General features: G+C 40.6%; 1 protein-coding gene across 1 annotated transcript in view; it reads left to right on the top strand.

The window, feature by feature from the left end:
- Positions 1-4,529: 4,529 nt before the first annotated feature.
- The window catches only part of LOC139716403 (cilia- and flagella-associated protein 61-like), a 28,544-nt gene continuing 16,217 nt past the window's right edge, over positions 4,530-16,856 (top strand). The window contains exons 1-15 of the mRNA XM_071627950.1: positions 4,530-4,675; positions 5,338-5,488; positions 6,283-6,359; positions 7,196-7,390; positions 7,746-7,878; positions 8,477-8,624; positions 8,996-9,091; positions 11,015-11,239; positions 11,634-11,694; positions 12,136-12,196; positions 13,110-13,279; positions 13,932-14,040; positions 14,453-14,650; positions 15,398-15,673; positions 16,430-16,558. Of these exons, the coding sequence (XP_071484051.1) occupies positions 4,530-4,675; positions 5,338-5,488; positions 6,283-6,359; positions 7,196-7,390; positions 7,746-7,878; positions 8,477-8,624; positions 8,996-9,091; positions 11,015-11,239; positions 11,634-11,694; positions 12,136-12,196; positions 13,110-13,279; positions 13,932-14,040; positions 14,453-14,650; positions 15,398-15,673; positions 16,430-16,558 (2,175 nt within the window). The remainder of the gene's footprint in view (positions 4,676-5,337; positions 5,489-6,282; positions 6,360-7,195; positions 7,391-7,745; positions 7,879-8,476; positions 8,625-8,995; positions 9,092-11,014; positions 11,240-11,633; positions 11,695-12,135; positions 12,197-13,109; positions 13,280-13,931; positions 14,041-14,452; positions 14,651-15,397; positions 15,674-16,429; positions 16,559-16,856) is intronic.

The following is a 16,856-nucleotide window of genomic DNA, read 5'->3' as shown; positions in this document are numbered from 1 at the left end:
CCGCCGCAGACCGCTAACCTTTAATTTTTTCTGCACTGAAGTCAGGTCAAAGAAAACCCAATCTTGCGCAAATCAAAAGGAAAGGTAACTATACTTATGTCATGATTGGGTTCTTGATTAGTGACGTTAGCTGTAAGAATATTTGGATTAGCTAGCAAATGAGTGGCAGTAGCTTTAAGACACGTTCTCCTGTAAGCTGAATTTGTAAATTTTGGTTCGTTCATGTCATACTCATAGACTATGTGTTGCGTATGGAACATTCGCATTCATTCGCAATGAATGGCATAAATTTACCGGTAGGCCTAACACGTTCCAGACTAACAATTTTACAGTTAAAATTAAATCATTACAGAATTACGATGCGGTAAAACTTTAATAAAAGCCTAATGTTAACGTTAGAATTTTAATTTCTATTTATTTTCACACACCATTCACATGTATCACAAACCCCTTGAGAGGCCTTATGCGTGTGGGGACAAGTCAGTTCGGGAAACCCACTCACAAGGGGGGCCCCTCCTTATAAGTAACCCGTCCCCCTTATAAGTAACCCCGTCCCCCTTATAAGTAACCCCCGGGGCACCCCTTATAAGGAGTCTCCACGCTTTTTTGCAATGCAACGCGAAAATGAAAGGACTGCGGCAATTCGCTTGATTATGTCCATAAAGCTTCACAAGTTTCCTAGTTACTCACGAAATTTGAGCAAAATCGGTTTGAGGCATCATATCTAAAATCATGGATTTAAATGCGATGTCAAACGACCCATGCGAATGCTGAAATGCGAGCGATTACTGGCGGCGGCGCGGCAATGCTTGAGTGCAGACGTGGCGACTGAGTACATGTACACAGTCGCCACGTCTGCACTCAAGCATTTGCCGCGCCGCCGCGCCTGGCGACACTCACGCCAGTAATCACTCGCATTTCAGCATTCGCATGGGTCGTTTGACATCGCATTTAAATCCATGATTTTAGATATGATGCCTCAAACCGATTTTGCTCAAATTTCGTGAGTAACTAGGAAACTTGTGAAGCTTTATGGACATAATCAAGCGAATTGCCGCAGTCCTTTCATTTTCGCGTTGCATTGCAAAAAAGCGTGGAGACTCCTTACAAGGGGTGCCCCGGGGGTTACTTATAAGGGGGACGGGGTTACTTATAAGGGGGACGGGTTACTTATAAGGAGGGGCCCCCCTTGTGAGTGGGTTTCCCGAACTGAAGTACAAAGTCAAAGAAGTAGGACAAGAGTAGGCTAGCTTAGCAGATCCTACTCCTACTGTTAGATACTGTAAAAAGTGGATCTATTTCGCGCGAGTAATTTTTCGTGCTTGGCCAGTTAAGAAGAGTTTTGCGTGTTTTTGATTCCGCGGGATCAAGACACCAAGTACCGGTACAGGAACATACGGCAATCAAAAATATTCGCGTGCTTTTATTTTCGCGCTAGTTTGTGGTTGCGCGAAATCTCAGCTGGAAATCTCACATAAACAGCATCTGTAAGAGGAGTAACAACACCCTCGGTTTTCTCCGGCGCAACCTAAGGAGATGCCCCATGGCTAATAAAGAGCAAGCCTACAAAACTTACATCACTCAGGCCAACCCTAGAGTACTCATCCTCAGTATGGGACCCACTAACTGCGACCAGCCCCAACGTGCAGCGTTGGGGCTGCGCAGTTTTCGCATTCAAATCTTAATGTTGTACAAAACGGGTGCCGTTCCAGCGCTATATTTCCTTAATTTTTCAACAAAAAGTACTAACAAGCGCAAGGAATACTTACATGGGTCGATTAAACCTAAATGATTCACATCGGCGACTGTTTGATGCATTTCATTGCTTATGATGCAGAAAATGCTGACTTATAAGGCAAATATCTTCAGCTCACCGATGCTCACTAAAACTCACAATCACTTGCACATGCGCACAGCATGCATTCAGTGTAGTGCATCGACAGCTGTATTGCTCGCTACATGATGCATATTCACCGTGCGATGATGCATTATTCATATCCTTGAGCATCCTTAACGTTGACGTCATTGTTCACGCATGCGTAGATGCGTACTAATGGATATACACGTTCAAAATAGCAGCAAAGCTCTCCGCTAGTGCAGGCCGCTTACTCCTAAAAAATGTGGAAAATTTTGCAGTTTCCAGATAAGTTGGTGAGAAGAACCAAGGCAATGGGGTAGTGTATATTTCATTTTTATTGTCACTGTGTTTATGATAGACATTTAGCCATGGTTTATTTGTGAAGTTGCTGTATATGTGGCAATAGGGAGTTGTTCGTGATTCTCACTTTAACGAAACTGCGAGGTAGCCGCCAGGACCCCGCCGCAGAGCGGCGGGTCTCTGGGGCTAGGGACCCACATACCAAAGAACTCATATCACAGATAGAGACAGTGCAACGACGTGCCGCCCGCTTTGTGTTGTCTGATTACAGACAGCAAAGTAGTGTTGCCCTAATGCTACAGAAACTACAGTGGCAGTCACTCAATGAACGCCGTGCCCACAACAAGGTAATCATGCTAGACCTATATAGAATCATGAATGGCCTTGTGGCTATCTCTGCAGCCCCACGCACCCTACATATTCCCAGCTTCAGGAGGGACAAGAGGTCACCATCTACAAATCAGGCAACACCATTGCAGAATCCTAGCATACCAGTATAGCTTTTTCCCGAGTGTGGTTTGTCTATGGAATGCTCTCCCAACCAAAGCGGTGTCAGCCCCATCCATTGAGGTCTTCAAGCACCGCCTCTCGTCAGTCACCCTCCGTTAAAACAGCAAGATATTTGGTTTATTACTTGCACTTTTATTTTGCCTTCCTCTTTTAATTTTTTTTTGTGTGTTCACACTGTATTCTGCACTACATGTGTTCCCGTGACCGCGCACCTCACTGCACTCAGTACGACTATACTCTATAAAGAGGGGTGTACTTTAATGGAAGAAGAAGAAGAAGAAGAATGCGCGAAAATTTCAACACCACAAAAATTTCCACTTTTACAGTAGCCTATCTACCACTCTGCACTCTACCAGTATTCGGTCACCTAGTGACCTACTGATATTCGGTGACTTATCACTCATCACCAGCCAGTAAGTTCTAGCTAACTGTCACAACTCACGCAAATCACATCAATTCACATACTTGCGCACTCATTCACAACAGGAAAGTCCCTTAATGTATTGTTAGTCCCCTCCAAAAATCCATCCAAAATCCGAAATTTCACCGTCAAAAGTGCAGAATCGGCGCGACTTTCCCAAAGCGCGCGCGGATTAAGCCCAGTTTTAAGACTAGATAAGAGTACTGGCCGCTGAAAAAGCTCTAAAAATCGAGAAATACGCTGTTCTCTTGCTTGATTTTTTGCTTATCACAAGTTCGGAGTGTGATGGTACCCTCAAAAACGCAAAAGAAAAACAAAATTTCCGTATGTGCCGATGCAGTGACTCAATGTACAAGGGTTGAATGCAAGTGCTGATTCCCCAGTATTTGGTCACCAATGGGCACCACAACGTCCGTGATGCAATTTTGCGCCAACAAGGTAGTGCGCAGCGCATTTTTCAGCTGCCTTGAACATGTATTGACTTTGAACACGCATATCGCGTGACCGCATACTGATCGCGATGACCGTATTTTGGGAAATTTTCAAGGTGATATATTTTGGGATTTTGTGAAATTCTGTGAGATATTTAAAAAAATGAAAATTGATATTTAAGAAATCAGATGTATTTCACATACATTGCTGTAGATATGATGTATGTATGTATTATTTTAGTCTAAATGATAAGGCAGAAAAGCTTAAATGACCAAATACTAGGGGTTTTACCCTACATTGTTTTGTATAATTACAACAAATTGAACAATTTGAGGTTGATGTTTACATTGCATGGAATGTTGCATGGGAACCTTGACTCTTGAGAATCTACACATTCTAAGAAGTTATAGCGGCCCACATGTATCCTAGCAGCAGTCTACATTAGAGAGACTTGTAGTTGTACTAAACGCTAAACTCTTATGAAGGCCCGAATTCACAAAGGTGGTACAATGTGAATTGTACGATCACATTGAGTTTGATACTTGACATTTTTTTTTTGACACCTCAAACTCATTCAATATAATCTTCATTAATGACACTTCATACCATAGCTTAACTAGTGTTTACTTTCTATTCTATATACACTACATGGCCCTGTCGCCGTACACAAGTGTCTGATGCACGGGGACGCCTTGCTTTGCATGGCATCTGGTCGAGCTAACCATAGCTATTTAATCAATATTGACATACACATTTCATCACAACCTACTGAAAATGAAGATTAAATATGCAGCATGTGTGAACGGTACATCTGATAATCGGGAGTTCACGCGATCTAAATGCAGTTCTAAAGGTCACAATGTCAACCATGCTGCTACACTCAAGCAGCGCATGCACGCAAAAGATCGCTGCACTTCCAGCCAGTTCCTATGAGCAATGAGTTCAATGAGCTACTGTCTGTCCATACCTCTGTTCATTTCTTTAGACGAAGCGAATGTTGCTGTGAGCATGGCTACCATTGTCCAGTCTGCCAATGGCCCCACTGAGGTCATTAATGCCAGGCGCACAGAGTCTCTTGACGCTCCCAACATCCTCAAGCTGGTAACCAAGACAACGCAGCCCCAGTTTGGACTGGTGGATGTTGTCAACATCATGTGAGTATCTTTGTTGATATTAGCAAAGTGAATGTGAAAACTTGCCTTGTTCATTCCTAGTCATGTTAGATCATACTGTATATATGCCTGTAGAAATTAGAAAGAAATATCTGTGAAAATGTCATTGGTCTTTGTTGTGAGGCAACTCGCTTTAAGCACATCAAACATATTTTGTTTAACATGTCTTTATCAAGGTATGAGTGCTGTATTAAATTCATAAAAAATACCTAATTCATAGTGTTTTTGCCAATCTGTCTGAACAAGCATGAAATGTACATACCTTACTTGAAATGATGCAGCCCATATTTAATAGAATAATGATAGGATAGCATAGATCAGTCACAAACCTGCAGCAGTGTCAAATTTTCTTTATTAAACATCACTGAATTTTATGCGGATTTAACTTATTTTGTCATAATAATCATGGCAAAACCCCCGACAAAGACAAAAAAATGTCTTCATAGAAATGCACTGATGTATAAAAAGGTTGATCAAGTGAACCAGAGTTCAAGTAGAATCATTCCAGTAGTTTAGTATGTGTATGGGTATAACCGGTATTTAGACTTGTCAAATATTATTTTTGTGATTAAAATGCTATACCATTCCTAACAGAGGACTGCCAGCTAGTCTGGTGTGCTAACATTTCATTTCATGTCTCACAGTGAAAAGGCTGTCCTGGCTGTAACACTCAACAATGAGCGAGAGGAAATCCTAGCCCATGCAGCCTTCTTCGACTACCCCAATGTGGACACCGTCGACCACGCAGAATGGCAAGAGTGGCTGAATGAATTCTACGACACGGAGCAGTGCACTGTAAGCATCATGCCAGACAGATACTGAAATCATATTTGATATTGAACAATTTCATACATTAATTTCTGTAGCATCACTGAATACCGAAACTTACACTAACGTTCTGCCAAACTGTGAAATATCATTAAGACTCACCTTTTATATCACCTTCAAACATTGTCATTAGACGTGGATGTGCATTTCAAGTGCTTTGCTACTATGGTTATTGGTATAATTAGAAGTATCAAAAGTGTCAAAAGCATTGTATCATAGCAGTTTACATCTAGCTTAAAATTACATACAAATAACTGTAATTCATGGGGTAGTCTTGCTGTTTGTGTTTTCCCAGTGCACATGCACAGAAATAGAAGGGAAGAGTTAAAAAGAAAGGGAATAACAAACAAATCGAGTCACAACATCTTTCTAGGGGATAGTTTCAGGGGCAGATCCAGGAATTCTGTAAAGGGGAGGCGCCTTTAGAAACTTAAAGGGGGGCGCATATGCCCCCCCCCATTTTTTCTTTTTATTTCTCTCGTTTTAACAAAAAATAAACGGGGCGCGCGCCCGGTGCGTCCCCCTTAAGATCCGCCACTCATCCATTCAGTACTGACTGGCAGCAAATTGTAACTTGAGCATATGTTTCAATCACACATGTATAAATTGCCACCACATAGTGCATTCTCTGTTTTCTACACATATATATATGTGCAGCAGTAAGAGTACAGTCTTTACCTATCTGAAGTTCATAGGAGTCCTGTGTTATTTGTATACGTATATTTTTTAAAATTCAACATTTCATATCTGCCTTCTTTCAGCCCTTGAACACGCTCTTCATGCACTACTTTGTCGCCAAGCCTGCATTTGCTCATGGGAGTGCCAAAGAAATCATCAGGTAAAATGCTGTGTTTCTTGACTCCAGGGGATGTTATGTTATGATGTGTTATGATATGTGTGCCGGCAATATTTGCTTGTGATTGCCTAAGAAACATAAAAGAACATTATAATCTAGTCTAATGTTTTTTATTCATTGACTTGTATATACTGGCAGGAGCCTATTTACACTCAACATCTCATTTTTAATCTAATTGTATATCAAGATAGCATTGTTAAAATCAGAGGAATGCATGTTTCTGTTTTGCTCAGAAAATTCTTTGGGTTCTATAGTGATTAAAAAAAAAAGTTTACCTTTGACCTCTTGCTACTGAACTCTTTGTGTGCTTGATGCACTTTCCAATCACTTTCATGTTCATGTAAGCAACCCATATTGTCTCATGTCATGATGGGACAGAAATTTGGAGTTTCTTCTTATTTGTGATTTAATTTCATATTGTAGAATACACCGTGCCTACTCGAGTACTTGATGAATGATTGTTCTTACTTTTAGACTATAGTATAAATGTTTGACCGGCTAAAGGCAGGGCTCGACATTAATGGAGGCCCGGTGGTCCGGGGCCACTAGAATTGATGTCGGGCCACCAAATTTCCACAAAGAATATCTTTTGGTGGCCTGATTGGGCATGTAAGAATCAGAATGGATTGTCATGTTTCTGTTCGTTTCAGGCCACTAAGTTTCGGATTGAAAGTAAAATTTTAGAGGCCCTGACAGGCAAAAAAAACCCCAAAAAACAAAACAAAACAAAAAACAAACAAACAATTGTGCCAAGCCTTGCTATAGGTATTACTCCAATTTCCACATGATTAGTATCATGATATACCATGTCTTTCCAGGACTGTGTTCAATGCAGTTCCAGACATCCACTTCCTGTACCTGGTCCTGCCTAGTGGAGTCTTCCCTGAGCCAGCCCTGGCCCATAACTTCAGTGCCATGGAGCCGAAGAATGGGGCCAAAGCACTGGAGAGTTTTAGTGTCTTCGTCTGCCACAGACATAACCACTGCCCTGTACTTTTTGTCAGGAAAGCAAGGTGAGAACTCTCTCATGGTTTCAAAAACAAGGACACTTGCTTTCTAGTTTCATTTAACCTCATTTTTGTTTTGTAACATCACAGTATCAAAATATCTTTTGTGGTACATATTTGATTGGTACCAGCTCTGTAGGGATATGTACAATGTATTGTGTTATTGTGTTATTTTGGGAAATCACAGTCATGCTATTTTGTAGTAATCTCAGATTGGTAGTGCAGATATGTAGACTACTTTCCATTTCGATTGCACATCACTGTTTTACAGGCTGTTCATCTGTGGTGTATCTGTTGTCCACGCTTTGTGTTTAGTTGATTTACAATGGATCTTCTTTGACTTGATTGATCTCTTGCTCAGAGTTGAGGACCATGATGATCTGACCCCAATATTTAACCGGCAAAGTGACATGCTGAAAACGACCTATGGCGACTTCTTCCTGGCCGAACTGATCGAATCCCAAGATGACAACAACCAGGCTATCATAGTGGAGGTATAACTACTTATTCTATCAATATTGTTCACTGAATGCTTTTGCCCATGAAAAATGGGCAAGTGTTATGGAATATGTTGTCCTTTACAACCTAGCCTCTGAGTTTCATTATGCTTCAAGTTGTCATTGCCCTGTAGGCAAGAAATGAAATGTTGAATTTAGATTGATTTTCAGATTGAGTAGTGGCTCTTAGGTAACTCAGCGCATTTGTAAAGTGTTCGAAGTATTCTCACGTACATTTGAAAACTGCTCCAGATGAGGGACTTTACATGAACCCCCTTGTGCTAAGCAATATGTTACACTAGAATCAACAAATTCCTGCAAATATGTTGAACGAGACAATATCTTGTGTTGACGAAATTTTATGTAGGAGTGTTGTGGTATTTGTCAAAACACATCTTCACAAATGTTATATAATGTAATTTCTCTTTCACAAGAGAATGAAAGAAATTGGACTCTTAGCCTGTACAAAGTGTGGCTCCATGTACCCAAGAATACTTGCCTCTCAAATAGACACGATAGACATGTGATAGAGTTTAACATGATTTGAATGACTTTACTCTCTGACAATCTTTGCTATGACCTTGTGTTTGCTCAGACCGAGGGAACGGCTGTGGGCTTCATGAGTCTCTCCACCGATGTGGACGTGGCTCTCCTCAACACCTGCTTTGAGCTGGGACCGTTCCATGGGCTCAGGAAACCACACCCCGATGATGTGCTGAGGGCCCCCACTCCACCGCCCCCTGGTAGGCCACACCTCGTTCTCTGGTGCAGTTTGATGTCAGCAACGGAGTGTTTAAATGATTTATGTTGTTAATTAATGATGTCAGCAGCAGAGCGTTTGCGTAAAGGTCCTGTTGACCTTTGGGAACAGTGATTTCAAAAATTTTCAAGATATGACATTTAATGCACATGTGTGGGTCTGTTGTACCAAAAAATCCTATCATAGAATTTTTGTGTTACAGCCTAAAATATAAGGAGATGGAAAATTGATCAAACTTCCCTAGGCTTTAGATTACCCTGAGGTGTTGTTTGTCATGGAATGTATCCATGAAGTAGAGTACTGTGTATGCGACATCAAGCTTACTTTCGTACAATACGCGTTTATCGCCCCCAGAAGAACCAGCTCTTCCTGATGATGCGGCATCTGGGAGCCAGGCCGGCAGTGAGAAACCACTGTCTCGAACCAGCTCTGTCTCCTCCAGCAAGAAAGGTATCCATCCTTGTCTATTCTCTCTCTCTCTCATGCTTTTTGCACATTTTTATTCTAAAGGGATAGTATAGTTTCAGTTGAGATAGGGAGTCAGATTTTTAACTTATTGTGAGATAATTAATTTCAATTTCAATTTCAATTTTATTTTCGTATTTCTCGATGGAAAATATCTGGTATATAACAAAATATAATAATACAGAATGTCCAGCTTGGATATATACATGAAGAAATAGGAATACAAAAATAATACATAACGGTCGATGTGTAATTTTCAATCAAAGTAAGATGCAAAGAGAAATACGATGGAACCTACTAAAAAGCAAAGCTTGTTGAGTGTAGGTCCCAACAAAAGCCTAGTGAGGGGAACAGGATGAGGAGCACGGGTACAATTAAGACCAAAAGTAAGGATAAACAAAAGAGTATGACTGTTAATACTCGGGGCACAGAAGATTCTTCCCACATGTATTTATGTGTGTGATAAAATGAGAACAAGTATAAAAACCACATGCTGCACACTATAGCAGTTGCTCTAATAGCAATTTTGACATGGGAGTGATAATGATGTGAATACTACGTACTGCATAATTTTAGGGTTTAAACATTCCGGCTTCCATAGACACGGGGAAAGATTTGGAAAATGGAAAACATGAATCAATTGCAATTCCTATATGTGATTTACCAGCCAGCTGCAATGATGCATAAAAGAAAGGAAAGAAAGAAAGAAGGGGAAGCTATGACGCTATGCGACACGACCAAGGTCTTACTAAAAGTGGAAGGAAAAACACCGATGGGCAGGAATTTGAGAGAGCATGCAACTAAAATGTATATGCATGAGTCTGTTCACATGGCAACAACCGAGTAGTATAACAGAGCAGCCATGAGCATAATAAGAAGGAATGTTAGTACACTTTTGTGTTGCAGCTATTCAATACATGCTGTCTGAGTTTACGCTTAAAGGATGATAATGACAAACAGCTTTTAACCTCTGTTGGGAGATCATTCCAATATTTAGGACCTGTATACATAATTGCGTTTTTAGTGAAAACTGTTTGAGTTTGTGGAAGGTGATAAGCGTCACTCGCCAGAGTGACGCTTACAAATCACTCATGAAATATTAAAGAGTATACAATTCTAAGAGGAATTCAAAATTTATTTGATGAAAATTTGGCTTTGACATGGATGAAATATCCAAAACAAAGTAAAACACAGTGGTCCTAATAATAGTTGGGTCCCATGTTTTCTTAGGATTTCTTTGTATTTGGATATCTCAGCCATTTCAAACCATTTTTTCTCAAGTAAACTTTGAGTTCCTCTTAGAATTGTATGCTCTTTGATATTTCATAAGAACTTTCTCACTCTCTCACAAAAAAAGTTGGAAACCTTAAGCACCATCTCAACCAAAACTATACCATCCCTTTAAAGCCTCATTTCTTCACTTTGATTCTCTTGTGAGTATCCATCTCTTATATTACAAATTTGTCTTTGTCCACTTGAGTCTATCACTTTGCATAATAGATGTAGAAAGTACACTGTCTTGGCATCCAGATGTTGGTGTTAAATGAGACACAAATGAACGGAATATGACCATCAAGTTGTATGAGGATGGAGAGTGTTCAGTGTCTTACAGTTATCTTTGATACTGATGTACTGTAACATGTGAGAGATGAATATTGCGAAGATGGGGAATTTTCATGCTTTGAACATTGCTGTGATGGGAGATGTAATTTAAGTGTGGTAGTTTGAAACAGTGTTGGTGAAAATGTCATCATGCGCTATACTTTAATGGTAGAAAAACAAAACAAAACAAGGATAGCATGCCAATGAATGGCATAAGTAATCAGAAGGAGCATATGACTTTACAGTAATGCAGTCACCGTTGTTTTGTATAATATGTATTTGTTATGGTATGTTTAAATCCATCAGGAGACACGGGAGGAACCGTTACTGCTACTGATCGGCCATCCAGTGGCTCCAAACCTGTGGGCGGCTCCACCCAGCCGCCTCCCACCCAGACACCCCAGCAAGCCAAGGCGACGCCCCTCCCACCCAAAGGGACCACACCCATGACCGCTAAGAGCACTCCGCTACCAGTAAAAGGCACCCCCAAGCCGGTAGCCACGCCCCTCGCTAAACCACCCACAGCTACAGGTTGGTCCTCGACTGCTACCTGTGCATAATTGCAATGTGACTCTCAGAGCACATCACATATCACAATCATCACTACCGGTGCTTCAAATGTGACCACGTCATCATTCATTCGTCTGTCACAATTATGTTTGAAACGCTGTTTACTTTCACATAATTCATTCAGTGCAAGGTTATGTAAATGATAAAAATCCTACAATTCAGACTGGTATATCACTGGGAATCATGTCTTCTTCATCAATCTAACTTCTTTGGCAAGGGATATGTTGAATGATTTCTATGAATGCAAGAAGCATTGTACTTTTATAGTAATGTAGATTATATGGATTGCAATATTATCCTTATTCTTGCAAAGTCAATACTAATGAAGTTATCATTGTTGTTTTGTATTTCAAAGGGAGTGTTGCAGAATCAGAACTACATATTGAGAGGAAATTGAGTGATGCTCACATGAAAAGGTTTGTGTGTCATTGTTTATCATTCCTACTACTAAAGAATTTCTGTGCAAGTATTTGATATGAGCAATAGAATACACTTTGTGATCCTCTGTATGGCTAAGCAAGACGCTATTGAGTTGTTTGAAACTTTCATTTTAGCAGTGCTTTCAGAAGTATAAGTTTTGTTAAGTGTAGATCTGATCTGTGATTGGTATATAACTTAGAGTCTTTTCTGTTAGTCCTTCTTCAAAGTATTCAAATAAGTCTTACTGTGTGCTAAACAAAATGATTTTATTCACCAATCATTCAACTTGTAAGAGCTTGTGTCCTGTGTACCAGTAAAGTATTATGCCCTTGACTGATTCAACCAGTTATGTTTGTATTTGGAACTATCTCCTTGTCTGTGATATTTGTGCTAAGTGTGAACATCAAACAGTATCTCTCTCTCTCTCCATCATGTAGCTCTGCATCAGTTACCAGCGAAAAGGAAGAGGTGGAATCTGTCAAGTCTGGCGTGTCAAAGGTCAGTGGGAAGATTGCTTTGGCTTGTTCCCAATTTTTGTGCCATATTGCAATAAATACACAAAGATTATCCTGCTGTGCCACATTATTGTTTGTGCAAAAAAGAGCTTTGGAGGCAATGCACAGACACTTTGATTTTTGCATTCTTTTCAGATCTTCTTTTTTTCTCTTTTATGCTTTATAAAACAGATGCAATTTTATTTCATTAACTCAGTTTGATCTTCATCGATTTATAATATTCAAAATTTGTGTGGGGAGGTGATTTGCCACTTTCTCATTGAAAAAACCCCCCCAAAAAATAGAACTAGAAAAGCACTCTGAGAGTGCAGGCCTCCGCCAAGCAGCTACTTTCCACCAGTGATCTTGTTCTTCCATAGAGATCAGTGATTTCCACCCATATGTATGCATGCTGAAAAATCACCCGATTTCCCTAGAGGCCTTTGTTACGTCATAAACCCTCAGCTGCACAGCGCGCCTCACCCTAGCAGAAACTAGAGCACGCACTTTAGTGTGCGTATGAAAACCTCAAAAATGCGCAGCTTGAACTCCCAAGTTTATTGACCCTACCTGCCAAAATATCGAAAATCCTTCATAAAATCCAAAAAAATGTCTGGATCACTACCAAAATTTAATCATCTGTTCCTTGTGTCATTCTCAACCTTTTCTGCAAGTGTAATCCAAATCTGTGCACAACTTTTTGAGTTATTTTGCACGCGGACAAACAAACAAACATACAAACGGTAATGAAAACAAAACCTCCTCCCTTGGCGGAGGTAATGACAAAAAGCATTGTTACTTCATGGGAATAGCCCTTATTTTCATTATCATGTACTCATGACTGTAAGAGTGCCGTAAGCTTATGCATCTTATATGTATTCATTTGCCATTATTATTGTCACTGATTTGATATTCAGAGATCAGGGTCCATAGCATCAGCCCAGGAGACCCTAGAAGCCCCACTCTCAGAGCTCAGCATCACCCCGGAGCCACCCCTGCGCGAACCATGCTTTGAGCCCATCTACCACGGGGCGTCCAACGCCTTCTCCATCCAGCTATTCTGCATCGATGAGAGATACGAAATGAGGTATAGCACTTGGAGCCACCATAGGATAGACACCATCTAGTGGATGTCAATTCACTGATTGACTGAAATGATACAACTTACAGTGTGACTCTTTTTGTTGTCACTTGTTTTTGTGTAGAGCATTCATAGCCTCCGAGGGATTGGAACTATGCTGCAATATGATTCTAGTGTAGGCATTTTAATGTTGTATCCCCTGAAAGTAGCCAGTCCCTATTGTTATTTACAGTATCAGACATCTAGAGCAAACTTGAAAATATGGACAATTAATGTAATCACATCTTTAATTACATTTCAAAAGGGGGAAAACAAATAGATTACACGGTAACTTGTTATTACTGGATGTGGTACAGCTAGCCATATCTTGCTAAGTGCATGAACTCTTGCTACAAGTACGCGATAGCATGTCTAGTGTGCTTATCCAACGTAGTGTACAGTTTCGTACAAGCATTTTGTCATTGACGTTTCTGAGCGGGCAATAACAAAATAATTGACCGGTCAATGATGATGACCGTCAAAACTTGTGCAATAAAGAATAAAAATTGCCCTGCTCAGATGTCCGATATGGTTAATAGTTGTAAATATTAGATTGTGTCATTTTTGTGCCTTCTTCGACCCCTTCTTCATCACTCACCGATTTGATTCCCCACTGAAGGTCACAAGACTTCTTGCCGATGGCATTCTCCCTGTTTCCTGACAAGGACTTCTGTGTGCTCACCGTCCCTCATCTAGTTCCAGAGTTTCCCCTACTCCAGAACTTCGTGGTGAGTGGAGAAAACTACTAACATTGGTGCATGCTGCTTGGGATCCTCATACCACCAACAATCCTATCCATTTGGCTTTAATATTCATCAAGTGCAACCAGATTGTTGTACTGTAGTGGTGCATGGTATTATTTCATGATAAGATGAACCCAATAACTTGTTTCACAGTAATGCAACATGCTAGTATGTCTAACGTTACGCGCATCCCTCCCTATCAAACAAACCTGAAGCAAGAGAGTTACACTACGATAGCCTTTGTGTCAAATTGCAAAAACAATATCTCGTGAAAATGGTTGTAACCTCTTCATTTGCGAAAATATCTGTACACAAAAAGATAACGGCTTTTACAGTTGGAAAATCAAGAATGAAAATAGCCATAGGTCATTCTTTCTGAACCCCTCCGTCCCAACAGAGAGTGACCCCTAAGGTCCCCAGTGTCCTGCCCCAGGAGCTCTACCTCTTCAACCGGGCCGGTCTCCTCCAGTCCTTCACCGTCCGACCGGCCAGGACGGCCGACGTGCCGGCCATCCAGACTCTGGCTGAGAATATCTATAACAAGGAGGTGCTGCTGGCTGACCTGGACAAATTCAACAAAGCCAGGAGGGATGAGGTATTAGTTAAAAGACATTAGTTTATCTATGAAGGTCATTGAGCTTAGTGCAAGAAGGAGATATGGCAGAAATTAATGTGCCAAGTAGAATGGTATATTTCTTGAAACCAAATACATGTATTTTGAAGAAGAATGAGTTTTGAAGAAGCCAATATGATAGTCAATTATCGTACCCTTATTGAAACATATCCTGAGCTTGCTGTTCTTTGTTGACAGTGACGATGATGATGACAGTGATGATGATAGTTCGAATACAGTTTAGTTTGGTTTGGTTTTATTTCTGCATTTTTCAATGTTTCAATGCAAATAATATAATTGACCATTACTTTTAAACATTACTGACAACAGAACACAACGTAAACAGAACTTGCAAATTTGTTATCAACGAAATATTGTAATCCTGTGCTTTATTTGGCGATGTAGATATATATTTCCTCTGTTCTTCATTCCAGTCAGCACACATGCCCCGAATGTAGTTCTCTAGCGATAGGGATCATGTTCTCCCTATAGTCCTCGTGTAACACAGAAGGACCCATGTGGGATTAACACATTGTTGCACCAGAGTAAATTGTGTTTAATCATCATTGAAGTCAAGTTTGTAGGGAAGGAAACAAAATGTCAAGAGAACAGCTTAGCAAACTGTGGCTGTGAGCAAGGACATGTGACTGGTTGCATTGTAGTGTCTTCATGTCCATTAAGACAATATCTTGCAGGTATTTTAGCAGTGTAATTTTGAATGTTTGGCAGGACGGTACGCCCATCAAGGCCTTTGTAGCGACCTGCCTGGACCAGGTGGTGGGCGTGGCGCTTACCAGGGTAGAGGAGGACATTGAGTTCATCCGCTCCCACTACAACATCGAGGACTTCATCTACTTCAACCACCACCGGCGGGACGAGCACGGCCACCTCCACCACTTCGCTCTGAACCCCATCTTTCAGCACCGCACCAAGCACTTCCTCAAGGAGATCCTCAGGCAGTCTCATCAGACCTGCCTCTACTATCCCGTCTATCCTCAGTTCTCGGTGAGTATCGGAGAGCTATGGACACCCACAGCATGATGCAAGATCTAGACCACATTAATCACATTGACACTGGAGCAATAATGGGTGAATGAATGTAAATGCATTATGCTTGACAGTGAATATGATAGACACCCTTGTCTTATTGATCCACAGTATTGTCTTTGTAAGACATTTTGTTTGACACATTTACAATGTTATGATTATGAACTATAGTTTGCAGTAGGATTGATGCTACTGAAGGATATGTCATATGACCTATGACAAGGCTCGACACCAGTTTTTTTTTTTTTTTTTTTTTTTTTCTGCTGGATCGTTCGAGCCCCTAATAGTTGTGGTGTTGTGGTGGCCTGATATGAAAGGAATCATAACAGTATATTTGAAATTCTAGTTACCCCTATCACGCAAACGAAAGATTAACCTTTTTGGAAATTTGATGGCCTGACATCAATCTTTATGGCCTTGGGCCATCGGGCCACCGCAAATGTTGAGCCCTCCCCGTGGCCTCATTAATGAATACGTGGTATTGTGTATGTAAGATAGTGTGGCGATCTTTTACAACTTACTCTGCCTCCTAACACATTTAGCTGGCATTGGATTGATATTTCCTCGATGTTACCTTAGCTAGTTAATGTACCACATCTGTAGATGCAAAGATGATATTTCGTAAGGAAAGCGATATATTTGGATGTTTTCCCCTCGTTCAGATTCAAGAAGTGAGTTGTCTATTTACCATTGTGATCATTATATTTCACACAGGAGGACACAAAGCACTCGCTGGTCACTTCTCTCAACTTCATGGTCCCTGTCAGGGCTCGCCGACAAATCATCTACCCACTCACACAGCTTGGGCAGAATGCACCATCGGAGAGAGTCATCAAGCAGCAGGTATGTAGCTACCCGAAAAAATCCTTTTAACTACCATTTCAAAAACAAATAAACAAACAAAGTGAAATAGTAGCAACAGAACTAACAAAACACTGCAAAAAGCATAATCAACAGCAATCACATATTATGGTAACTGTAAATAAGATGCATATTACCTTTCAATCTGATGCAAAAGAGAGGTGCATCAGTACCTCAAGATATTTGAAACCAGAGAGAAGTGTAATTATGTGGTTTTGTGACATACATTTTGAAGAATGGTTAAATCATTGTTAAAGAAATGTGCGCTGATGACAAGCTC

This window comes from Diadema antillarum, unplaced genomic scaffold, assembly GCF_040938485.1.
Source record: "Diadema antillarum isolate AM-2024a unplaced genomic scaffold, OU_Dant_1.0 scf00000065, whole genome shotgun sequence".
NCBI lineage: Eukaryota > Metazoa > Echinodermata > Echinoidea > Diadematoida > Diadematidae > Diadema > Diadema antillarum.
This window is presented reverse-complemented; position numbering and strand designations above follow the sequence as displayed.